Below are 25,985 nucleotides of genomic sequence, written 5' to 3' on the forward strand. Positions count from 1 at the left end.
CACAAAGTAAAACACAGTTTGACCATCCATGCCTGGGGCTGCTTTGAGACAGAAGTATATGAAGGAGAGCAGCAGGCTGCCAGTCACTCACAGGGCAAAATCCCCACCTCCTCCCATCCTCTCTCCACCCACCCCACCACCAACAGACCTTCACTCTCATCGCCTGGGCTCAATTATTCCCTCTAACCCGGTTTATTCAAAATTCTGCTCCAGGTTTTATCTCCAACTCCCAAAGCAATGGGACCGAGAGCAGCAAATAACAATAATTCCTTGAGGATTGCAGTGAAGGTCATGAGGGAGTTACTGAACTGAATGTGTTCAGCAGCAGGGCAGGAACATTGGAACTGAAAGTGGTTTGAATCAGGAAGTGCTGAGTGTGAACATGGCTTCCAGACAACAGGAGGAAAGTTGGACCGAGGAGGCAATTTGTCCCATTTGTCTTGATTTCTTCACTGATCTGGTTTCACTGGAGTGTGGACACAACTTCTGCCGCTCCTGTATCACCCAGTGTTGGGAAAAGAAGGAGAGAAACTCCTGCCCGGAATGTAGACAGGAGTTTCCAGAAAGAATCCTCAGAGCCAATCGGGCCTTAGTGAATCTGGCTGAGAAAGCTCGAAAATTAAAGCTGAATCAGGAAGAGAAGGAAAGTAAACTTCACTGTCAGGAACATCAGGAAGAACTGAAGCTGTTTTGTGAAATTGACAAGAAATTAATCTGTGTGAATTGTGTAGTTTCACAGGAACACAGAGAACACCGCTTCATCCTGATTAAAGAAGCTGTTGAAATCTACAAGGTAAAAGGGAACAGATTGGATCCCCTGATTATCTGATCACATTTTCAGGGTCTAACACTTTTATTTTCTGATTTTCTCTCCCAATCCCAGGATGGGGTGAAATCTTCCTTAGATTCTCTCACACAGAAGAAATCGAAGGTTCTAGAAATGGAGCAGCAGCAGAAACAGAAGATTTCCCAAATTAGGGTAAAGTCTCCCTGTGCTGAGCTTCCAAATTTAATTCATTATTTTGTTGTTTTTATGACGGAAACATATTATTTTTAATGTTTCTTCTTATAGAAACAGTCGGTCAGTCTGCAGAGCCACATCACATCCGAGTTCACTAAAATGCACCAGATTCTCACTGAGAAAGAGCAGCGTTTCATCCGAGATCTCAGGGAAGAAGAGGAACAAATTCTAAAAACAATGGAGGAAAATCTTTGTGAAATTCAGGAGAATTTAAATTCTATTCAGGAGAAACTCTCAAAGTTGGAAAAGCAGTTGGAACGAAAAGACGGAGTGAGATTTCTGAAGGTGAGGGATTATATTTCAGTTTAGTTCAGTGAAAGTTCACAGTCACAACATGATCCACACGAGCCTCCTCCCATCCTACTTCATTTCCCTGTCAATATATCCTTCTGTTCCTTTCTCCCTCATGTGTTTATCCAGCTTCTCCTTAAATGTATCCCTGGCTTTCCCTGGTGGGTGGAATTTAATGCTGTCCCCCCCGGGGTACATTTAGTCGGTGTGGGGTGAGTGGAAGGGGATATGGGGAATGACACTGTGTGGAGATTCTGTTGTCTTTCCATCTCTACACAGATTAAGTCCGTGGTGGTAAGTCTTGTGGGACAGCCTTCCTGTAACCAATTCAGCCCCTGAACAGGGCAATTAATGTTCTCATCCTGCTGTCACTGGTATTCCTCCAGCAATGAGCAGGGGTCTCACAATACGGGAAGCCTGAAAATCAAACCCTGTTGGGATTATTGGTGGGATTCTGGGAGGGGGTGAGGGAGAGGTGGTGGGATTGAGGATGTAGCGGGAATGCCCTTGTTCAGTTGCACTGTGTACCTGATTGAGGGACTGGAAGAGGTTCACGCTCCCATTTCCTCTGACTGATGGTCTTGACTCGAGGATTTTAGAAAAAACATAGGGTGGCACAGTGGTTTGCACGGTGGTTAGCACTGTTGCTTCACAGCGCCAGGGTCCCAGGTTCCATTCCTGACTTGGGTCACTGTGCAGAGTCTGCACGTTCTCCCAGTGTCTGCGTCTGTTTCCTCCGGGTGCTCCGGTTTCCTCCCACAAGCCCTGAAAGACGTGCTGTTGGTGAATTGGACATTCTGAATTCTCCCTCTGTTTACCTGAAGGGGCGATGGAATGTGGCGACGAGGGTCTTTTCTCAGTAACTTCATTGCAGTGTTAATGTAAACCTACTTGTGACAATAAAGATTATTTTATAGAAATATTAAATACACAGACTCAACCACAAACTTGTTTTTCAGAAAAACACTCCCAACACCGAATACAAAGAGCTCTAAACTAGTGTAAATAACATTACACAACATTTAATTGGTTTTTCCGATTTAAATTCCTCCACAATTTAACCTCGGCTTCCACATAAACACACAAATCACCACAACTTATTAAAAAGCCTCTCCTGAAAATCCACAGACAAAACCCCACATTTCAGCCCAAACTTTCCTCAGTTCGAACCCAAATCCCCCCAGGATTTGGTTGTTACCCTGAAGTTATTTTAAAAACCTCAGCCCCAATCCCTGATAAATTCCAATTCCCCACCCGGCTGCTCCTTCTGGTGGGAATTGTAGGCCCGGGAGCCAGGTTGACCGTTCTTGACCCTCCTTCTTGACTGCAGTGTCAGACCCTTGGATCTTGCCCCTTCACAGTCGGGGAGGGGGGGGGGAGGGGAGGGGTGGGGGGGCTTGAGAAAGCTGGGGGCTTCACCCTGCGCGGCTGTGAGCCCCCCCACCGGGCAGAGGATCAGTGCCGGGGTGGCGCCGACTTTCTGGTCGTAAGACCAGGTGGATCCTGCAGAGATAGCCGCAGGATCGGAGAATCCTGCCCCCTATGTCCGGACACCATGCTCACTGCTGTGACAGACTGGAGTAAATTCCACCCCGTGTGATAGTCAGTTCCACATTCTCATCACTCTCTCGGGAAAGAAGTTTCTCCTGAACTCCCGATTGGATTTATTTGTAACTATATTATGTTCTATCCCTATTTCTGGATTCGCTACAAGTGAAAACATCTTCACTGAATCTCTCAAATCCGACCCCTTTCATCATTTGAAAGATCTCTATCAGGTCTTCTCTTTTCTACAGTAAAGTTGATCAATCTTTGCTGTTAGTTGAAGCCTCTCAGTTGCTGTCGATCTTTTTGATACTTTCTCCTGAGCTTCAATATCCTTTGTGTAACATCCTCTTTCTATTCCATGTCTGCAGCAATGGGAATTGACAATTCTCAGCAGCTTGTAACAATGTGAGGGTCATTTCTGCTTTCTGGATATAGACAGTCCGTCTCTGACAACTCAGATTTGTGTTTTGTTTATTTCAGGAGGAAGCATCTGGGAAGAGGAGGTAGGACATGAACTTTACTGAAACTCAGGGCAAGTTGGTAAAATTACTCAGCAAAGTGTTTATGGCCAATTTATAATCAACTCTTTCATATTTACAGGATTAGCAATGAGGGTGAAACTCTGTCACTGGCAGATGGTGTCCTGTCCATCGGAAAATTCAACAGCCCTTTACCGTTCCTCATGTGGAGAGAAATGCTGGATGTCATTAACCCTGGTAAAACTCAGATAAGTTCCTCTGTCCTGATTTATTTATTTAAAAAATATATATTTAATGTATTTGAAAATTTTTATAATAATAACATTAACAATGACATCAACATGGTATAATAAACATTTACCCCCCCCATCCCAATCTTCACACACCCCAACCATAAAACAACAATCCAGCCCTCTCCCCCGCCTCCCGCTTGGAATTCTGCATCTGCTGACATTTTAATTTTCCCCGAGAAAGTCGACAAACGGCTGCCACCTCCGGGTGAACCTGACCATTGACCCTCTAAAGGCGAGCTTTATTTTCTCGAGACTGAGAAACCCAGCCATGTCACTAACCCAGGTCTCTATACTCGGGAGCTTCGAGTCCCTCCACATTAACAAAATCCATCTCCGAGCTACCAGGGAGGCAAAGGCCAAGACGTCGGCCTCTTTCGCCCCCTGAACTACTGTCTCTTCCGACACTCCAAAGATCGCTACCTCCGGACTCGGCACCACCCATGTTTTTAGTACCGTGGACATTGCCTTAGCGAAACCCTGCCAAAACCCTCTAAGCTTCGGGCCCAAAACATGTGGACATGATTTGCTGGGCTTCCCGCGCACCTCGCACACCTATCCTCTACCCCGAAAAACGTACTCATCCTAGCCGCTGTCATGTGTGCCCGGTGGACTACCTTGAACTGTGTCAGGCTGAGCCTGGCACATGATGAGGAGGTATTAACCCTGCTTAGGGCATCCACCCATAGACTCGCCTCTATCTCTCCTCCTAGCTCGTCCTCCCACTTGCCCTTAAGCTCCTCCACTGGAGTTTCCTCCGCCTCCGACAGCTCCTGGTAAATATCCGATACCTTCCCCTCTCCCACCCAGGTACTGGAAACTACTCTATCCTGTATCCCCCGTGGCGGCAGCAGCAGAAAGGCCCGTGATGCACAATCAATGACTACTAAAGCGAGGTTGTAGTACAACTGAAGGCTTTAATAAGTTAGATGTTTCCCCCAGCAGCTCAGGTACAGAAAGGAAGCAGCTGGGGTGGCACGGGCTCTTATACCCCGCCTTGCAGGGCGAAGCTACCATACAGGCTCAACCAATACGCAACATGCATTATCCACCAATGGTGTTCCAGCATTGCTAGGTGGGTGGGACTGGTGGCGGGGGTGTGTGCGGGGATCCGGTGGGTGCCAGGTCTCATAGGGAGACCGTGTCTTGTCGGCCATCGGGGTACTCCACGTAGGCGTACTGGGGGTTAGCGTGGAGAAGATGGACCCTCTCGACCAACGGGCCCGACTTGTGCGCCCGCACGTTTTTTCGGAGCAGGATGGGTTCGGGGGCTGCCAGCCAGGTCGGGAGCGAGGTCCCAGTGGAGGACATCCTGGGGAAAACAAGGAGACATTCGTGAGGTGTTTGGTTGGTTGTGGTGCAGAGCAGGGACCGGATGGAGTGGAGGGCATCCGGGAGGACTTCCTGCCAGCGGGAGACTGGGAGATTTCAGACCGCAGGGCCAGTAGGACGGTCTTCTAGACCGTTCCGTTCTCCCTCTCTACCTGTCCGTTACCCGGGGGCTGTAACTGGTTGTCCTGCTCGAGGCAATGCCCTTTCTGAGCAGGAATTGACGCAGTTCGTCGCTCATAAAGGAGGACCCCCTATCACTATGTATGTAAGCGGGGAACCCGAACAGTGTAAAGATGCTATGGAGGGCTTTGATGACAATGGTTGCGGTCATGTCGGGGCAGGGGATGGCGAATGGGAATCGGGAGTACTCATCAATCAAGTTCAGGAAGTACGTGTTTCGGTCGGTGGAGGGGAGGGGACCTTTGAAGTCCATACTGCGGCGTTCAAAGTGATGGGAAGCCTTTATCAGGTGCACTTTCTCTGGCCGGTAGAAGTGCAGCTTGCACTCCACGCCGATTTGCCAATTCCTGGTGGCTGTCCTGACCTCCTCGATGGAATAGGGCAGGTTGTGGGTCTTGACAAAATGGAAGAAGCGAGTGACCCCCGGGTGGCAGAGGACCTCGTGGAGGGCTCGGAGGTGGTCCACTTGTGCGCTGGCACCTGTGCCGTGGGACAGGGCATCAGGAGGCTCGTTTAGCTTCCCGGGACGATACAAGGTCTCATAGATATAGGTGGATAGTTCTATCCTCCACCGCAAGATCTTATTGTTCTTTATCTTGCCCCGCTGTGCATTATCAAACATAAAGGCGACCGACCGTTGGTCAGTGAGGAGAGTGAATCTCCTGCCGGCCAGGTAATGCCTCCAATGTCGCACAGCTTCTACTATGGCTTGGGCCTCCTTTTCGACTGAGGAGTGGCGGATTTTGGAAGAATGGAGGGTACATGAGAAGAAGGCCACGGGTCTGCCCGCTTGGTCGAGGGTGGCTGCCAGAGCTACATCAGACACATCGCTCTCGACCTGGAAGGGGAGGGACTCATCGATGGCGTGCATCGTGGCCTTTGCAATATCTGCTTTGATGCAGCTGAAGGCCTGGCGGGCCTCTATCGACAGGGGAAAAACTGCATTGGATCAGAGGACGGGCCTTGTCTGCATAGTTGGGGACCCACTGGGCATAAAAAGAGAAAAAATCTAGGCTAAGCTTCAGGGCCTGGGAGCAGTGAGGAAGGGGAAACTCCATAAGGAGGCGCATGCGTTCAGGGTCGGGGCCTATCACTCCATTTCGCACTATGTAGCCGAGGATGGCTAGGCGGTCGGTGCTAAACACGCATTTATCCTTGTTATACGTAAGGTTAAGGATTTTCGCGGTTTGGAGGAATTTTCGGAGGTTGGTGTCGTGGTCCTGCTGGTCGTGGCCGCAGATGGTGACATTATCGAGATACGGGAATGTTGCCTGTAAACAGTATTGGTCAACCATTCGGTCCATCTCTCGGTGAAAGATCGAGACCCCATTAGTGACACCGAAAGGAACCCTTAAAAAGTAGTAGAGCCGCCCATCTGCCTCGAAGGCAGTGTACTTGCGGTCACTCATGCGGGTGGGGAGCTGGTGGTAGGCGGACTTAAGGTCCACCATGGAGAAGACCTTGTATTGCGCGATCCTGTTTACCAGGTCGGATATGCGGGGGAGAGGGTACGCGTCCACCTGAGTAAACCTGTCGATGGTCTGACTGTAGTCTATGACCATCCTATTCTTCTCCCCGGTCTTTACCACCACTACTTGAGCTCTCCAGGGCCTGTTGCTAGCTTCAATGACTCCTTCCCTCAGTAGCCATTGGACCTCTGACCTGATAAAGATCCAGTCCTGGACACTGTACCGTCTGCTCCTGTTGGCGACGGGTTTGCAATCCGGGGTGAGGTTCGCAAACAGGGAAGGCGGATCGACCTTGAGGGTCGTGAGGCTACAGACAGTGAGAGGGCGTATAGGGCCGCCGAATTTGAAAGTTAGACTTTGGAGGTTGCACTGGAAGTCTAACCCGAGGAGTGTGGCTGCGCAGAGGTGGAGAAGGACGTAGAGCCGGTAATTTTTGAACTCCCTTCCCTGGACTGTGAGATTTGCTACACAGAACCCCTTTATCTCTACTGAGTGGGAACCGGAGGCCAGGGAGATTTTTTGATTAACAGGGTGGACAGGGAGAGAACAGCGCTTTACCCTGTCGGGGTGTATGAAGCTCTCCGTGCTCCCAGAGTCGATTAAGCAGTACGTCTCGTGTCCGTTGATTAGCACCGTTGTAGTAGCAGTTGAGAGTGTTCGAGGCCGAGACTGGTCCAGGGTCACCGAGGCTAAACGTGGCAGCAGCTGGGTGTTCTCGTCGGGCAGTGTGTGGTCATCTGCACTGGGGCCCTGGGAGTCCATCCAAGATGGCGGCCCCCACTGGTCGCACGTGGCTGTGGGTGCACAAAATGGCAGGGCCCATCCATCGCACGCGGCTTCCGCGGAACAAGATGGCGGCACCCGGAGGCCACACGTGGCCCTGGAGGAGGAAGATGGCGGCGCTCGCTGGCCGCACGGGGCCCATGGAGAGGGTTGCAGTGACGGTCCGCATTCCCTTCCGGAGACCGCAGCGACCGCCCGGGCCTGGCATACAGCCACAAAATGGCCCTTTTTGCCGCACCCTTTCCAGGTGGACGAACGGGCTGGGCAGCGCTGTCGGGGGTGTTTGGCTTTCCCGCAGAAATAGCAGCGGGGCCCCCCGGGGTTGCTGGGCCATCTTGCAGCGCAAGCTTGTTGGGGAGTGTGGGGCATTGCAGCACAAGCTTGTGGGGGAGTGTGGGGCATTGCAGCACAAGCTTGTGGGGGAGTGTGGGGCATTGCAGCACAAGCTTGTGGGGGAGTGTGGGGCATTGCCTCGGAGTCAGCGGCAGAGGGATTCCACGCCGCCCAGGGGGCTGCCGCGCGGCCGGGAGCGTAGGCACGGGCGTTTCGGGAGGCCACATCCAGGGAGCTGGCAAGGGCCCGAGCCTCCTTGAGGCTTAGAGTTTCTCTCTCCAGCAAACGCTGGCAGATTTGAGAAGACAGCATACCCGCAATGAAAGCGTCCCGAATCAACAGTTCAGTGTGGCCATTTACTGAAACGTGCGAGCAGCTGCAGTTTCTCCCCAACACTAGGAGCGCACGGTAGAATTCTTCTAGTGACTCACCAGGAATTTGTCGCCTCATTGCTAGTAGATGCCGGGCGTAGACCTGATTCACAGTGTGAATGTAATGTCCTTTCAGCAACTCCATCGCAGCATCGACGTCGTCCGTGTCCTCGATGAGGATGTAGACTTCTGGGCTCACACTCGAGTGCAGGATCTGCAGTTTCTGTTCTCTTGTGGGTGTGTTTTCGGCTGTTCCGAGGTAGCCGTTGAAGCACGCTAGCCAGTGCTTGAAAGTCGCCGTCGAGTTTACTGCGTGGGGGCTGAGTTGCAGACACTCTGGCTTGATTCGGAGCTCCATTCTTTAAATCTAGCTTATTAAATTGATGCACAATCAATGACTACTAAAGCGAGGTTGTCGTACAACTGAAGGCTTTAGTAAGCTAGATGTTTCCCCCAACAGCTCAGGTACAGAAAGGGAGCTGCTGGGGCAGCACGGGCTCTTATACCCCACCTTGCAGGGCGGAGCTACCATAGAGTCTCGACCAATAGACAACATGCATTATTCACCAGTGGTGTTCCAGCATCGCCCCTGCAAATACCTAAACCCATTCCCTGCTGGCAATTCAAATTTATCCTCCAAGGCTTTCAAGTTGGGAAAGCTCCCATCTATAAATAGATTCCCCATCCTTCTAATTCCTGCCCTTTGCCATCTCCGGAACCCACCATCCAGCCTACTCAGAACAAACCGATGATTATTATAAATCGGGGTCCAAATCGATGCTCCCTCCACTCTCTTATATCTCCTCCATTGCCCCCAGATTCTCAGAGCCGCCACCATCACCGGACTTGTGGAGTATCAGGCCGGCCAGAACGGAAGAGGTGCCGTTATCAGTGCTCCCAAACTGGTATCTTCACAGGACGCCGCCTCCATCCACTCCCATGCCGACCCCTCCCTCACTACCCACTTCCTAATCATGGCTATATTAGCCGCCCAGTAGTAATTGCAGAAGTTCGGCAGCGCCAACCCACCCTCCCCCCGACTGCGCTCCAGCAACACTTTCTTCACTCACGGGGTTTTACCCGCCCACACAAAGCCCAAAATAACCTTATTCACCCGCTTGAAAAAGGCCTTTAGGATGAAGATGGGGAGGCACTGAAAGACAAACAGAAATCTGGGGAGGACCGTCATTTTCACGGTCTGCACCCTCCCCGCCAGTGATAGCGGGAGCATGTCCCATCTCTTACAGTCCTCTTCCATTTGTTCTACCAACTGGGATAGGTTTAACTTGTGCAGTGCCTCCCATTCCCAGGCCACCTGGATTCCCAGATATCGAAAGCTCTTCCCTACCATTCTAAGCAGCAGCTCTCCCAGTCTCTTCTCCTGTCCTCTTGCCTGGATTGCGAACATCTCGCTTTTCACCATGTTCAATTTATACCCTGAAAAATTGCCAAATTCCCCCAGGATTCGCATTACTTCCCCCATCCCCTCCAACGGGTCTGAAATATACATCAGCAGGTCATCTGTGTAAAGCGAGACCCGGTGCTCCACCCCCCCCCCCCCCCACCCCCCCCCCCCCCCCCCCCCCCCCGCCCCCCCCCGCCCCACCCGAACTAGCCCTTTCCAGTTCCGAGAGGCTCTCAACGCCATGGCCAATGGCTCTATGACCAGAGCAAACAGTAATGGGGAGAGGGGGCACCCTTGCCTTGTCCCTCCGTGTAGTTTAAAATACCCAATGTCAGCCAGTTCATACGCACACTCCCTACTGGTGCCTGATAGAGCAACTGCACTCAGTCAATAAAGCCCTCACCAAACCCAAACCTTCCCACCGCCTCCCACAGGTAATTCCACTCCAGCTGATCAAATGCCTTCTCCGCATCCATCGCTACCACCGCCTCCACCTCCTCTTCTTCCGAGGGCATCACAATAACATTTAGAAGCCTTCGAACATTGGCCTTGAGTTGCCTGCCCTTTACAAATCCCGTCTGGTCTTCCTTTATCACCCCCGGGACACAGTCCTCTATCCTTGTGGCCAGTATCTTAGCCAGCAGTTTGGCATCCACATTCAGTCGAGAAATTGGCCTGTATGACCCGCATTGCTCTAGATCCTCCTCCTGTTTCAGGATCAATGAAATCGTGGCCTGCAACATTGTTGGGGGGAGGACTCCCTTCTCTCTTGCTTCATTAAATGTCCTCACCAACAGTGGGCTCAATATCTCCGAAAACCTCTTACAGAATTCCACCGAGTAGCCATCAGGCCCCGGGGCCTTGCCCGACTGCATGCCCTCCAGCCCCTTGATTATTCCTCAATCTCAATTGGGGCTCCCAGCCCCTCCACCAGATCCTCATCTCTCCTCGGAAGCCTCAACTGATCAAAAAACTACCTCATCCCCTCCACCCCAGCCAGGGGTTCCGACTCATATAATTTACTCTAGAAGTCCTTTAACACCTCGCTTACCCCTGCTAGGTCCAGGACAGTATTCCTGCCTCTACTCTTTACTTTACCTATCTCCCTGGCCACCTCCCTTTTCCTGAGCTGGTGTGTTGACATTCTGCTTGCCTTTTCCTCGTACTCATAAATCGCCCCCTTGCCTTCCTCAACTGTTCCACCGCTTTCCCTGTGGTCAACATCCCAAACTCTGCCTGTAACCTCCGCCGCTCCCTCAGTAGCCCCGTGTCCGGGGCCTCCAAGTATCTCCTGTCCACCTGGAGTATCTCCTCCACTAACCTGTCCTTCTCAGCCTGGTCCCCCTTTTCTCTGTGGGCCCGTATCGAGATTAATTCCCCTCTGACCACTGCCTTCAAAGCTTCCCAAACCGTGGCTGCAGAGACCTCCCTTGTGTCATTTGTTTCCAGGTAGTTCTGGATGGACTTGTTAACCCGCCCACAGATCGCTTCATCCGCTAGCAACCCCGCATCCAGTCTCCACAGTGGGCGTTGCCCTCTCTCCACACCAATCTGTAGATCCACCCAATGAGGGCAGCACGGTGGCGCAGTGGTAGCACTGCAGTCTCACGGCGCCGAGGTCCCGGGTTCGATCCCAGCTCTGGGTCACTGTCCGTGTGGAGTTTGCACATTCTCCCCGTGTTTGCGTGGGTTTCACCCCCATAACCCAAAGATATGCAGGGTAGGTGGATGGAACACGCAAAATTGCCCTTTAATTGGAAAAAATGAATTGGATATTCTAAATTTATTTTTTAAAAGATCCACCCAATGTGGGGCATGATCCGACACTGCGATTGCCGAGTACTCAGTCTCCACCACCTCCGGTATTAGCGCCCTGCCCTGAACAAAAACGTCGATGTGAGAGCATACCTTGTGGACAGGTGAGAAATATAAAACTCCTTCACCCTTGGCCGTGCAAACCTCCATGGGTCTACTCCCACCATCTGCTCCATAAACCCCTTCAATTCCTTTGCCGGCCTCCTCCCTGTCCTGGATTTTGACCGCTCCAATTCCGGATCAATGACTGTGTTAAAGTCTCCTCCCATGATCAGGTTATGTGACTCCAAGTCTGGGATCTTACAAAACACCCACCTCATCAATTCCACATCGTCCCAATTCGGAGCATATATGTTCACAAGTACCACCCACACCCCCTCCAACTTCCCACTCACCATTATGTACCTACCTCCCCTTGTCTGACACGATTCTCCCAGCCTCGAATGCCACTCGTTTGTTGATCAAGATCGCTACCCTCCTGGTCTTTGAGTCCAGCCCTAAGTGGAAATGAAATGAATGAAAATCGCTTATTGTCCCAAGTAAGCTTCAAATGAAGTTACTGTGAATAGCCCCTGGTTGCCACATTCCGGCACCTGTTCGGGGAGGCTGGTACGGGAATTGAACCGTGCTGCTGGCCTGCTTTGGTCTGCTTTAAAAGCCAGCTCTTTAGCCCTGTGCTAAAGCAGCCCCTATACTTGGCTAACCCACCCCTTTCTCAATCTTGTCTGAACAAAGAACAAAGAAAAGTACAGCACAGGAACAGGCCCTTCGGCCCTCCAAGCCCGTGCCAACCATGCTGCCCGCCTAAACTAAAATCTTCTACACTTCCTGGGTCCGTATCCCTCTATTCCCATCCTATTCATGTATTTGTCAAGATGCCCCTTAAATGTCACTATCGTCCCTGCTTCCACCACCTCCTCCAGCAGTGAGTTCCAGGCACCCACTACCCTCTGTGTAAAAAACTTGCCTCGTACATCTCCTCTAAACCTTGCACCTCGCACATTAAACCTATGCCCCCCCCGGTAATTGACCCCTCTATCCTGGGAAAAAGCCTCTGACTATCCACTCTGTCTATGCCCCTCATAATTTTGTAGACCTCTATCAGGTCGCCCCTCAAAATCCGTTGTTCCAGTGAGAACAAACCGAGTTTATTCAACCGCTCCTCATAGCTAATGCCCTCCATACCAGGCAACATCCTGGTAAATCTCTTCTGCACCCTCTCTAAAGCTTCCACATCCTTCCGGCAGTGTGGCGACCAGAATTGAAAACTCTACTCCAAGTGTGGCCTAACTAAGGTTCTATACAGCTGCAACATAACTTGCCAATTCTTATGCTCAATGCCCCGGCCAATGAAGGCAAGCATGCCGTATGCCTTCTTGACGACCTTCTCCACCTGTGTTGCCCCTTTCAGTGACCTGTGGACCTATACACCTGGATCTCTCTGACTTTCAATACTCTTGAGGGTTCTACCATTCACTGGATATTGCCGACCTGCATTAGACCTTCCAAAATGCATGACCTCACATTTATCCGCATTAAACTCCGTCTGCCATCGCTCTGCCTAAGTCTCCACACGACCTAAATCGTCTGGTCTGTAACCTTTAGGTGTGTCTCTGTTAGCATTGCCATGTCCGCCTTCAGCCCCCTCAAATGCGCAAACACGCGAGCCCTCTTGACCGGCCCATTCAGCCCTCTGACATTCCATGTAGTCAGCCTGGTCGGGGGGGCTTACCGCCCCTCCCCCTGCCGACTAGCCATCACCCTTTTTAGGCTAGCCTGTAGCTCGCGCCCTCCGCTTCCTCGAGTCCCCCCCTCGGGCATTCGCCTTTCCTGACCTCCCATTTGTCCGTCAGTAACAGCTTCTCCCCAGTCAGCAAAGCAGCTCTACCCACCTCCCTCCCCCCCTCGCAACAACACTAGCAACCCAACCCCCCAAGTCCAGCTCCAGCTTAACACCTGCTCACCCCCCACTGTGCTTCCGAGTGTCAGCTGACCCATGCTGACTTGATAGCGCCCGCCCCTGGCACCAAGCAGTCTGTCTCCCCATTGTTCTCTCCCCTCTCCCCCCACTTGGACAAACATATTAAAAGCATCACATTCCCCAGGAAACAAACATCAGAAAAAACAGTGAAGAAACAGCCACTTCAGAAGAAAAACACCCAAAAAACAGAACCAACCCCAACGAACACCGCCCCCCCCTCTAACCAGCTCCCTGCAAGACAAAGTTACCTTTAGCCTTTAGCCATCCAAACAGCCCCTTATTACACACAGCACTACTGATACTGATACAGCCCAGCACAACAAATCGCCACCACAGTAATCTCCAAGGCTTCAATGTTTTTTAATTCGCCTCCAGCCTCTTTTCTTTAATAAAAGTCCATACTTTGTCTGGTGTTTCAAAGTAGAATTCCCGTTCCTCATGTGTGACCCACAGACGGGCTGGGTACAGCATCCCAAACTTCACCCCCTTCTTAAAGACGGCCGTTTTTGCCCGATTAAATCCAGCTCGCCTCTTGGCCAAATCCTCCCACAATTCTCCCACTTGCTGCTCCGTTCTTTCTTGGCCCACCGCAGAACGTGTTCCTTGTCCCGGAATCGGTGAAAGCGGACCACCATCGCCCTCGGCGGCTCGTTCACTCGGGGCTTCTCCGCGAGGGCTCTGTGCGCTCTGTCCACTTCCAGGGGCCGAGGGAACGCCCCAGCCCCCATCAACATCTCCAACATGTCCCTCACATAGGCCCTCGCATCCGATCCCTCACTGCCTTCAGGGAGGCTGACAGATTCTGCCTCCTGGTCCTGTTCTCCAGGTCTTCCAGCTTCTCCTGCATTCTTCTCTGGCGGTCGTTCATCATCCCCACCTTGGTCTCCAGCACGGTTATGTATTCCTCGTGCTCGGACACCTTTTTCTCCACCTCCTGGATCGCTCTCCCAATGGGTCTTGATTCTGCACGACTTGATCAATCGGAGCTTTAATCGGGTCCAGCGTGTCCTTCTTCAGCTTGGTGAAGCAATCTTCAAAAAACTCCACCAGCTGCCCCGTTGACCACTGTGCCGTCTCCCCGCGGCCCTGCTTCTCCGCCATGTTTTCCCGCGTTGCCGGCTCTGCTCGCATCTTCCTTATAGGACTTTGTCTTCTCACACGGCCACTTCTGGTCCAATTCTCCGTACACCGGAGGGGGATTTCTCCTGTCTCGCTCTTCACTGATTTATCCAATAAAATCCAGAAGAAAACAGGGGGAAAAGGTCCAAACGTCCGTCACAGGCGGGAGCTGTCAAATGTGCGACCTACTCCTCCATGGTCGCCACCGGAAGTCCCTCTGTCCTGATTTATATCTTATATTTGAATCATTATCCATATAAATATCACAGACACCGGGCGGGATTCTCCGGCCCGCCAGCCCCCTTTTCCTGGGCGGCGGCCCTCACCGGCAGCGGGATTCTCCGTCTCTGCCACCTGCCAATGGGATTGCCCATTGTGGCCACCCCACACCGCCGGGAAACCCGCGGGCGTGGGAGCGCTGCCGGCGCAACGGAGAATCCGTCGGCAGAGTGAATGTTTAAGGGCTTTGTTATAAAGAAATGAGGATAAAAGTGGTCCTGATTGGAATTAAAGTCTGATTCATGCAACTCATCCACTTTCTAAAAATCATTCTCAGCTTGGTCAGCTGAAACTGTCAGCTCCCTAAACATCACCAATACAGGAACTCTCAGATGGAGCTCTGTCTCCAGAACCCATCGATACTTTACAAACTTCAGCAAGTGGAAACTCCGCCATTCCCAGCTGAACCTTTCCTCCTCTACAATCCTCATCCTCCTGATACATCTCCACCTTGTGGACCAGACTCATGTCCATGGCCAAGGTTAGGACAGGAAGCCTGGGAATGAGGCTTTGTCTGCCTGTTGAGGGAGGAGGAGTGGTGAGGGGGATGGAGTCAGCTGGTCTTCACTGTGGACCTGGGGAACAAGCCCTGGATTGCAATCCATTTCCTGAAAGTGTCAGCAAAGCCCATTTTCTCAATTGTCTTGAGGAAACATTGCACTCACTCTGGATGAATATCTTTTATACATCCAGGGAGAGGATTAAGGTAGAGGTTAGTCTGTGGAGAATCAGGTTGGCCGTGCCACCTGGGCACCTTGGCAATGCCAGGCTGGTAGTGGTAGGGTGCCTGGGTGGCACCAGCAGTGTCAGGGTACTGATGTGTTATGTACTCTGGGATAACACAGGCTGCAACTGGATGCAGCTTTCACCAAAAGATACCCCAGACCCTGAAGTGAGTTCAATCTGATTTATTGAACCAGTAGCACAGTTAGCACAGTTCTCTATGAGTTCGACTCTCTGCGAACCTAAATGTGGTTACTCTGTCTGACTGAACCAGACTAGCTCTTAGCCACGTGCTGAAGGTGTGATACTGTACATACACCCTGACTCACTCTGTAGATGTTCATCAGTGGAAAGAGGTAGAGTGTGAGTGCCTTGTGCCTTTTACAGTGAGATACCACCCCTCAGTGTCCTGCCTGCTCATTGGTCATGTCCTGTTCTCTGTGTTCATTAGCTGCCTGTCTGTATATCATTATCTGCATACTGCATATCGCAACATCTCCCCTTTTTTTATGTTTTGTTGGCATATGGGAACGTACTTACATGTGGTGGCATATATTAACATATTTACAAGCGGTGGCATATGTGAACGTATTTACATGTGAAGACAGCTGTCTAATGTGAGAAAACAGAATATAGCAAACAAAACAAATGTTCATAAGTCCAGTCCCTGGGGCTTGCGTCTGATCCTTGTCGACCACCGGAGAGGTGGTGGTGGGGACGACGGAGCCTTGACAGGCGGGATAGAAGCCTGACTGCTGGCCTCGTAGTTCGAGGTATCAGGAGGTGGCAAAACAACAGACGGAAATGGAGAAGAAAGCGGTTGCGGGCAGGCAACTTTGCACAGTGCCCGTCTGTTTCATCTCACAACAGAACCATCAGCCATACGTACAACATCCGAGCGGGGCGCTGCCTGTCGAATAACGACAGCTGGAGCTGACCAGCCACCATCCGGTATCTTGATCCTGACAGTGTCTGCCGGGGATAACACGGGCAAATCAGTGGCATGAGCATCATAGCCCTGCTTTGGCTGGTTTCGGAGCTGCTGCACCTTCTGCAGCACCGGGAGGTGAGCCAGGTTGGGCAAGTGTATGGCTGGAAGTGTCGTCCGCAGGTCCCTGTTCATTGGGAGTTGAGCCGGCGACATGCCCTGTACGCAAGCAGCGCAAGGTAGATGTCAGAAGCAGAATCCGCGGCCTTGCAGATGAGCTGTTTCACAATGTGCACCCCATTTTCAACCTTCCCATTGGACTGTGGATAGTGTGGGCTGGAAGTTACATGTTTGAAATGGTATGACTTGGCAACATAGACCACTCGTGGCTGCTGGAGCACGGGCCATTGTCACTCCTGACAGTGTGGGGTACCATGCCTGGAAAACGTCTCCTTACAGGCCTTGATGATGGTCCGAGATGTGAGGTCTGAGAGCTTCACGACTTCAGGTTAGTTCAAGAAATAGTCAATAATCAAAATGTAGACACGACCATTCGTACAAAAGAGGTCGATGCCAACCTTGGACCACAGGGAGGTGTAGATTTCATGCTGCTGGAGCATCTCCTTGCTCTGTGCTGGCTGGAAGTGTTGACAGTTCGCACAGTTGAGGACCATGTTCGAGATGTCCTGGCTAATACCGGGCCAGTAGACAGCCTGTCCGGCTCTGCATCTGCACTTCTCGACACCCAGGTGTCCCTCATGGATTTGGCAGAGCACCAAGCTCTGGAGACTGAGTGGAATTGACTATCTGGTCCAGCTTGAGGAGGATACCATCACTCACCGTCAGGTCATCCTTTACTTTGTAAAACTGAGGGCACTGCCCTTTCTGCCAGCCATTGGCGAGGTGGTGCATGACACGCTCCAATGGCTGTCTCCTCGCGGATACGAACCACCTTCTCATCAGACGCTGGGAGGGTGCTAGCACAAAGCTGCACCTGTGATTCAACCTGCCGGATGATTTCCAGCGGTTCACTAGGCAATGTGAGGGAGGGGGACAATGTATCAGCGATGATGAGCTCCTTGCCAGGCGTGTACACTAAGTCAAAGTCGTACCTTCTGAGTTTAAGGAGGATGCGCTGCAACTGAGGCGTCATGTCGTTCAGGTCCTTGTGGACAATGTGGACCAGAGGCCTATGATCCATCTCGACAGTGAATGTCTGCAGGCCGTAGACATAGTCGTGAAACTTGAGATTGCCAGTGAGAAGACCCAGGCATTCCTTCTCTATTTGCACATACCTTGTTTTGGTGGGCGTCATGGCCCTCGATGTACAGGCTACCGGTGCCCAGGATGAAGGGTCATCGCGTTGAAGCAGCACCGTACCGATGCCATCCTGGCTCGCATCTGTCGAGATCTTCGTCTCCCTGTCTGGGTCGAAAATGCCAATACGGGTGCAGTGGTGAGCTTGGCTTTCAGCTCCAACCACTCTGCCTGATGTGCTGCCTTCCACTCAAAGGCAGTGGACTTTTCACCAGGTTTCGTAGGGCCATGGTGTGTGAGGCCATGTTTGGGATGAACTTGCCCAGAAAATTGACCATGCCCAGGAAGCGCAACACCACCTTCTTGTCTTCAGGGACCTTCATGTCTTTGATGGCCTTGACCTTGTCTGTGTCCGGGCGCACGCCCTGCTGAGAGATCTGGTCACCTCGGAACTTGAGTGTCGACATGTCAAAGCAACATTTGGCCCTGTTCAGCTTCAGGCCATTGGCATGGACACGGCAGAATACCTGCTGAAGACGGGAAACATACTCTTCAGGGGTCGTGGACTATATGATGATGTCGTCCACGTACACACGAACCCCTTCAATACCCTCCACCATCTGCTCCATGATGCGATGGAAGATCTCTGATGCTGAGACAATGCCAAACGGCATGCGGTTATAGCAGTGTCTGCCAAACGGTGTGTTGAAGGTGCAGAGCCTTCTGCTGGACTCATCCAGCTGGATTTGCCAAAATCCATGTGACGCATCTAACTTGGTGAAAGAACGTGCGTGTGCCATCTGACTGGTGAGTTCCTCCCGCTTCGGGATGGGGTAGTGTTCACGCATTATATTCTTATTGAGATCCTTCAGTCTGTATATCATTATCTGCATGTCTGCATATCGTGACAGGTACCCTGCCCAGTGGGCGTGCCCCTGGGGGTCTCTGATCCCCTGGGAGACCCCCACGATGACGTTCTGCCTGGTACCTGTTTGTGGGAATCAGTACCGAACGGCGCCCGCCCGAGTTCTCCGAGGGGAAGGGAGATTGATCCCACACCTCGGGAAACTGAGGAATCTGCATATTAAAGTGAGACCAGCTGCCTCGCTTTAATATGTCAATTTCTGCAAAGTGACCCCGCCCACAATGGGCAGGATTCACATCACAACGTCTCGAGAGATCACGTTAGATGTCACGGGACGTTGTGAGCCGGGTAGATCCCGAGAGCGGGGTCTCCTGGCTTTTATCGTCCACGCTGAGCCGCGGCGAGCTGCTTTTCGGGCGCAGCGTGGCCATTGGATCGCGCCCTGAGTGTTGCCGTGGGGACTGAATTGCGGCTCTTCCAGTTCCCTTGGGGGCGCTATTCAGGAAGCGAGTCAGGACATGCAAATGAGCCAGTGCTCTTCCCACGGGAATCAGAACAATTCCCATTCCCGCTGGTGTCTGATTCGCTGGGGCCTGAATTAGCGCTGGAGAGCCTGACAAGCTGGAGCTGTTTATAAACGCACCGCTCCCCAAACACTCCCATTCCAGCCAAGAAGGTGGCTCCACGGAGACCTGCCCCCAGACTTTCTGAGTCAGTGGCCAATCACATGCTGGACGTGGTGGAGCAGAGGCAGGACACCCTCTTCCCCAGGGTGGGCAGGAGACCCAAGCCCACCATCATCAACAGGGCCTGGGAGGAGGTGGCAGAGATGGTCAGTGCTGCCAACCTCACCAGGAGGACTGGGGCCCAGTGCCGAAAAACGATGAACGATCTCCTGAGGGCAGCTCGGGTGAGTCACCACCTCTGTGTCCCTGGCATCACTCCTGTCCCTCACTCCTCACAACCCACCTGCCTGCATCTCCCTCACACCCCACCCTGTACCAAACCCCAACACCTGTATTGTCCTCTTTGGCCTGGTGCCTGGCATACACATGCCACCAGCTACAGACCTCCCGTAGAACTCACCTCCATGCGTCTCACCATGTCCTTTATGTGTTCCCGAGGACAAGGTGACCCACAATCACCGGGAGCGGCAGAAAACCGGCGGGGGCATCCCAGACCTGAGAGTGCAAACCCCCGGGGAACAGAAGGCGATGGAGCTCGCGGGCGAGGCAGAGGAAAAGGCCGTCTCAGAAACAGAGGTCGGCATGTGGTAACCAAGTGAGAGCCCAATGCAAAGCTGATGTCCCAACAGCAACTGAGAGACCCCCTCTCCCACAGACCTCTCCTTCCCAAGATCTCACCGTGTCTCTTGTCTTTTGTCTTACGGGATCACCATCAGACGAGGCCGGGCCGTCCGGGGTCGCTGACCCCCAGCCACATCCCCAGAACACCCCGGAGCACCAGTCCGGGGAAGACACCGACTTCTCGTCACTGCTGTCACCTGCACCCTCCACCATCGCAGAGACTATCACCTCGGGGGGCATTTTAGTGAAGAGGCTCCTGGGTCACCTTCTGGTGCTCACTTCACACAGGCTGCAGCACATCAGGTGGAGGCAGGGACTCCCGAGGGAGCGGGCGGTCAGAGGGCTGCCCGATCCCAGGAAGCAGCTGTAGTCCGGACAGGTATCGAGCTTCTGGGATGTATGGCGGGGGCAGGGCCCCAGGACACTTGAACCTGGGGTCACCCTCAGTGAGAGGTGGCAGGAAACGGGGCCAGATGTGTGAGGCCGCCGTGTATGCCAGCTTACCCAGTGAGTGAGCCGTTACCACTCACTATCTCCCGAAACCCCCTCCCCACAAGCTATATGGGCCTGTCAGATGGATTGGCCGGCACACATGCAGGGATGACCTAGGCGGACAGTGAAATGTGATCCTAAAGGCAGGGGTCAGACTGTGTCAAACGATGAGGAGATCCAGAGCTCATCTCCCAGCGAGTCGTCATCATCCTCCGTCCCGTGGACAAGACCCGCTGATACTGCCAACCCAGCGCCAACTCTGCGCAAGGATCTCTTCATCCCTGGCCTGCCTCCGATGGGGTCTGGCCCGCGATCGGGGCCCACCAATCGGCGCCCCCCCCCCAAAACCACCGGGCCTACGCACTCACATTCTCACACTCACAGACACACTCACATTCTCACACTCACAGGCACACTCACATTCTCACTGTGGGGATACTGGTAGGACCCACGGAGGGAGGGAGGGGGAGCTGGGGTAGTGGGATGGAGTGAAGGGAGGAGGGACGGGGAAGGTGGAGCGAAGGGAGGAGGGACGGGGAAGGTGGAGTGAAGGGAGGAGGGACGGGGAAGGTGGAGTGAAGGGAGGAGGGACGGGGAAGGTGGAGTGAAGGGAGGAGGGACGGGGAAGGTGGAGTGAAGGGAGGAGGGACGGGGAAGGTGGAGTGAAGGAAGGAGGGACGGGGAAGGTGGAGTGAAGGGAGGAGGGACGGGGAAGGTGGAGTGAAGGGAGGAGGGACGGGGAAGGTGGAGTGAAGGGAGGAGGGACGGGGAAGGTGGAGTGAAGGGAGGAGGGACGGGGAAGGTGGTGTGAAGGGAGGAGGGACGGGGAAGGTGGAGTGAAGGGAGGAGGGACGGGGAAGGTGGAGTGAAGGGAGGAGGGACGGGGAAGGTGGAGTGAAGGGAGGAGGGACGGGGAAGGTGGAGTGAAGGGAGGAGGGACGGGGAAGGTGGAGTGAAGGGAGGAGGGACGGGGAAGTTGGAGTGAAGGGAGGAGGGACGGGGAAGGTGGAGTGAAGGGAGGAGGGACGGGGAAGGTGTCAGTGGCTATGAGGAAAGGGCACCACATGGAAGTTGGGGGGGTATGGGAGGAAGGACAGGGCGGGGGCCTGCCGGTGACCAGGCCTCTTAGTTGGCCAATTGAGAGGTGATGAGGTTGTGCCGTGTGCGGCGGCCCTGGAGCACACGTTGTGCGGCCTGTCCTGTCAGCCCAGGCGTCCTTCCTCCTCCAGCATGTCGCCCTCTGCTGGGTGATGTTATGAAGGACACAGCAGGCCAGCAGGATGTTAGAGACCCTCCTGGGGCTATATTGGAGAGTCCCACCAGAGCGGTCCAGCCATTGGAATGGCTTCTTGAGGATGTCGATGCTCCGCTCAATGACGCTCCAGGTTTCTGCATGGGCCTCGTTATAACGGGTCTCCGCGTCGGTCTGGGGCCTCTGGACAGGTGTCATTAACCATGACCTCAGCGGTTAACCCTTGTCGCCAAAGAGCCAACCCCTCACCTGAGGGAGCACCTCGAAGGAGCCGGGAACCGACGAGTGCACCAGGATGTAAGCGTCGTGCCCGCTGCCTTGGTATCGGGGGCAGACGTGTGTGATGTACAGCTGGTGGTCACACACCAACTGCACATTCAGGGAGTGGAATCCCTTCCTATTGATGAAGGGCCCCCCTGATGATTCGGTACTTGTAGGGGGACATGCGTACCATCAATCACCCCCTGGACCTGGGGCATGCCAGCGATGGGGGGAAATCCTGCTGCCCGGGCATCCTGGTGTGCCTGGTCCAGACTAAAGGTTATATAGTCCGCTGCCCGGGTGCATAGGGCATCCGTCACCGCGCGGATGTACCTGTGAGCCGATGTCTGCGAGATCCCAGACAGGTCCCCGCTCGGCCCCTGGAAAGCCCCAGAGACAGAGAGGTTCAGGGCGACCGTCACCGTGACGACCACCGGGAGCGGGTGGCCTCCTCCAAACCCCAGCAGTGCCAGCTGCACCACCGCCTGGCACAGGTGGCACCTGGTCTCACTGGTTAGCCGATGTCTTCGGCGGCACAGGCGGTCCGGCAGCTCCTCGAAGGACAGGCGCCGATGGTAAACACGTGCCCTGATGTGGCGCCTCCTTCACACCTCCTCCTCGGCCTGTTGGACGGCCGGCACTCGAGCCTTACCGGCTGGGTCCTGCTCTTCTGGGACAGGCTCCTCTTGTGCAGGGTCCTCCCTGAGCTGGCCCTGTGCCTCCAGCCTCCGTGTGTCCGTAACGGCAGCTGTGGCCAGGTAGATAGCGAGCATTCCTGGCTCCGCTCCAAAATTCATTCTCCGCAGGGGGGGAATAGAGAAGACATGTTAGCACGATGAGTATTCCCGAACCCATCCCAATCCAACAGGGTACATGGTGACCCTGAGTTGTACTTCAGCTCCACCCTCCACATGTCCCCACAAACCCCACCCCCACCCCTCAGCCGCTCCCCCCGATATGTTGCCGTCCGCACTGCACCCCTGTCCCCATCAGTGAGTGGGACCGGGCCTGTGATGTGGGGAGGCTCTATCCTCACCGACCATCCCTGTCGACAGGGGTTCCGGTGGGTGACGAAACCCGTGTCAGCGACAGGCTCTCTGGCCCGTGTCCTGTTTCCTCCAGTGGGGTTTACTGTGGGTCTCCTCACTGGGTGGGCCGTGTGTTATCCCACCAGCAGGGTGGCACCTGGTTGTGGGGTGGAGAGGGTCACCGTGTGCCACCAATCGCCTCCATGCTTAGAGGCAGGTGTGGGCAGGTCCTACAGATGGGGGTGAGGCAGGGAAGTGTGTGTCTGCTGGGAGCTTAGCTGCAGTGTGATGTGGGTCCTGGGTGTGACACACAGGTTGTTACAACCTGTCCGGGGGCAGGGTGGATGGGAGCAGGGGCGTGGTGGGCAGGCAGGGCTTGGAGACAGCTGGTGGTCCTGAGGGGTGGGCTGGCTGATAGTGTGACTGGTGAGGCCTCTGCCCTGAGAGGGGCAGTGTGCCAGGGAGGGTGCCAATGGCCACGGTGCATGTGTCCTTTGTTTGGGGTGAGCTCTGCTATTCCCCTGCTTCCCCTGCAGTGGGGCTGAGCTTCTGATGAGGGAACTGAGGAGTGGCAGCACCTGGTGTGTCACTGATTGAGCTTGGCCACGCCCATCCCGGTGATGGCTCAGCCGGGGTCTGAGGCTTTCCAGAGGGGCGGCCTGGGTGGGCTCCCAAATGACCAGAGGCTCTGTGAACATTTCCAGGACACAGTGAGCAGTCAGCAGAGTGAACAGCCAGGGGCCTGTGAGAAGCAGCAAAGGGGTGTGTTTAAAACCCAGACTGCAGCAATGGGGGTCTGAGCCAGTCCACCCCGATCCCGAGGGGGACACCCCGAGTGCACAGACCTGTCCCCAAGTCGCTCCCCGTTACTCCCCCCGGCCCAGACAGCCCCCCCCCCCCAGCAAGTCCGACAATTATTGAGGCTTTTTGAGAGTTTATTACCCTCTCTCTGCCCCTCAGCAGCCATGGAGCCCAGTCCCCGTTTGGAAATATTTGCACTAATTCACACCCACGTGACTTCTGCCTGAGAGGGGCGGAGCATTGTGGAAGGGCGGAGCATACTGTGTCCAATCCGCTGATTAGATTTAAATCTATGTAAATGAGGGTTTTACATGGGCCCGCTGCAGGGCACAAACTTTGATTTCACCGCCAGGGAGGGACTGGAGCCTGGCGTCGGAATCAGTGCCGGGCACAAACCTCGATTTGTGCATTGCGCCCGATTCTCCTTCCGATCGCACTTCCGGTGTCGTGAAGCGGAGAACCCGCCATATTTGTTTCCATGGAGCAGAACGGAAATATCTCGGTGTTAAGATCTTCTAAATTTGAGAAGAGATTAGTTTATTTTGATGATCTCTCTCACACACACACACACAGACACACACAGACACACACACAGTTACACACACACACACACATCGGGTCGGCTTATTTTGATGTTGAGGAACAGGAAATCAAATCAAAAATGGTGAAATCTTCCCTTGATCCCCAGTGAGTCTCCCCCGGATCCCCAGTGAGTCTCCCCCGATCCCCAGTGAGTCTCCCCCGATCCCCAGTGAGTCTCCCCCCGATCCCCAGTGAGTCTCCCCCCGATTCCCAGTGAATCTCCCCCCGGATCCCCAGTGAGTCTCTAATTTTCTGTGTTTTCTCCCAGTCTCTGTGACCCTGGATGTGGAAACAGCGAATCCCTGGCTCGAGGTGTCTGAGGATCTGAAGAGTTTGATACGGTCCCGGACCCAGAGGAGTCTCCCTGACACCAGGAAGAGGTTTACACACTGGCCCTGTGCGCTGGGATCAGAGGGATTCACATCGGGGAGACATTACTGGGAGGTGGAGGTGACGGGGAATCGGGGCTGGAGTCTGGGAGTAGCCGCAGAGTCTGTGGAGAGGAAGAGACGGGTCAGTCTGAGCCCAGGGGCTGGATTCTGGACCATTGAGCGGTTTATTGATCAGATTTATATAAATTCCTCTCCTCGATCCCGTCTCCGTGTCGGTCAGATCCCCGGGAAGGTGGGAGTTTATCTCAGTTATGAGTCTGGGACAGTTTCATTTTACAACGTGGACACCAAGTCCCATCTCCACACCTTCACTGGGAATAAATTCACTGAGAAACTTTATCCTTTCTTCTGGACTCGGGATGTAAACCACTCTCTGAGAATCTGCTCCGGTTCTGATCCTGATTGGGAAAGGGGCGGGGCCTCGGGGTGGTGACATCATCACTGACATCAGAAGGTCAGGGGTCGGGCGTCAGAAATCACTGTTGACAACAGGTTGTAGTAAATGAGTCATTTAATTTCCAAATTGTAAAATCTCAATCAGACTGTAAATAAGAACAACACAAATAGAAATGTCAGAGAATTAAAATAAAAACGAAATTAAATATCCTGAACTTTTGTTTGCCGTTCATTGTAGTGCCAATTGTAGCCACACGATGGTGATGTCGAGCTGTACAAAGATCAGTAAAGTTTTACAGCGCAGTATCGCCACCTGCTGCTGGATACCTGGTACTGGCAGGAATACCAAAAACACAAAGTGTTCAAACACTCGCTGATCTGACAATTCAGGCAGGACCTTTCTTCACAACTGAAAGAGAATTGGATCAGAAACAAAGGAGGGAAAATAAACATTAGTTTGGACTAAAAAAAAAAAAATCTTTATTGTCACAATTAAATGAAGTTACTGTGAAAATCCCATCTTGAAGCCGCAGCAGTCCCTGAGGTGTAGGTACACCCACCGTGCTGTTCGGGAGGGAGCTCCAGGATTTGGACCCGGCGACACTGAAGGAACGGCCGATATATTTCCCAGTCAGGATGGGGAGTGACTTGGAGGGGAACCTCCAGGTGGGGGTGATCCCAGGTATCTCTTGTCCTTCTAGATGGTGGTGGCCATGGGTTTGGGATCACTGCCTGTGCGGAGTTTTGCAGTAAAATGGACGATAGCCATGAGTAGCGATAATCAGCAAAGTGACAGGATATTGCTCGTTCAAACTTGAACAATTGCAAACCTTGCATTGATATAACAGCACCCTGCAAATAACACTGACAGCTTTTAAGATAAGTCACACGATACTCACATTTTAATCAATTAATTGTTTGATTATAACTTAACTAAATTAATCATTTAACATTCATTTCCGTACATTACAGAAGAATTCTGAAACAACATTCCAGTAACCATTA

The 25,985-nt window shown here is 53.2% G+C and overlaps 2 protein-coding genes across 2 annotated transcripts in view; one reads left to right on the forward strand and one right to left on the reverse strand.

The window, feature by feature from the left end:
- Window positions 1–25,985, reverse strand: part of LOC119975844 (zinc-binding protein A33-like) — a 413,200-nt gene that overhangs the window by 264,285 nt on the left and 122,930 nt on the right. The window lies entirely within an intron of this gene.
- On the forward strand, window positions 232–25,195 carry LOC119975830 (zinc-binding protein A33-like). The gene is made up of 6 exons (XM_038815708.1): window positions 232–793; window positions 884–979; window positions 1,073–1,306; window positions 3,341–3,363; window positions 3,461–3,576; window positions 24,461–25,195. Exons 1-6 carry the CDS (start codon window positions 383–385, stop codon window positions 25,015–25,017), a joined length of 1,437 nt encoding a protein of 478 aa, XP_038671636.1. The 5' UTR covers window positions 232–382; the 3' UTR covers window positions 25,018–25,195.

The sequence above is a fragment of the Scyliorhinus canicula genome, chromosome 13 (genome assembly GCF_902713615.1).
Source record: "Scyliorhinus canicula chromosome 13, sScyCan1.1, whole genome shotgun sequence".
NCBI lineage: Eukaryota > Metazoa > Chordata > Chondrichthyes > Carcharhiniformes > Scyliorhinidae > Scyliorhinus > Scyliorhinus canicula.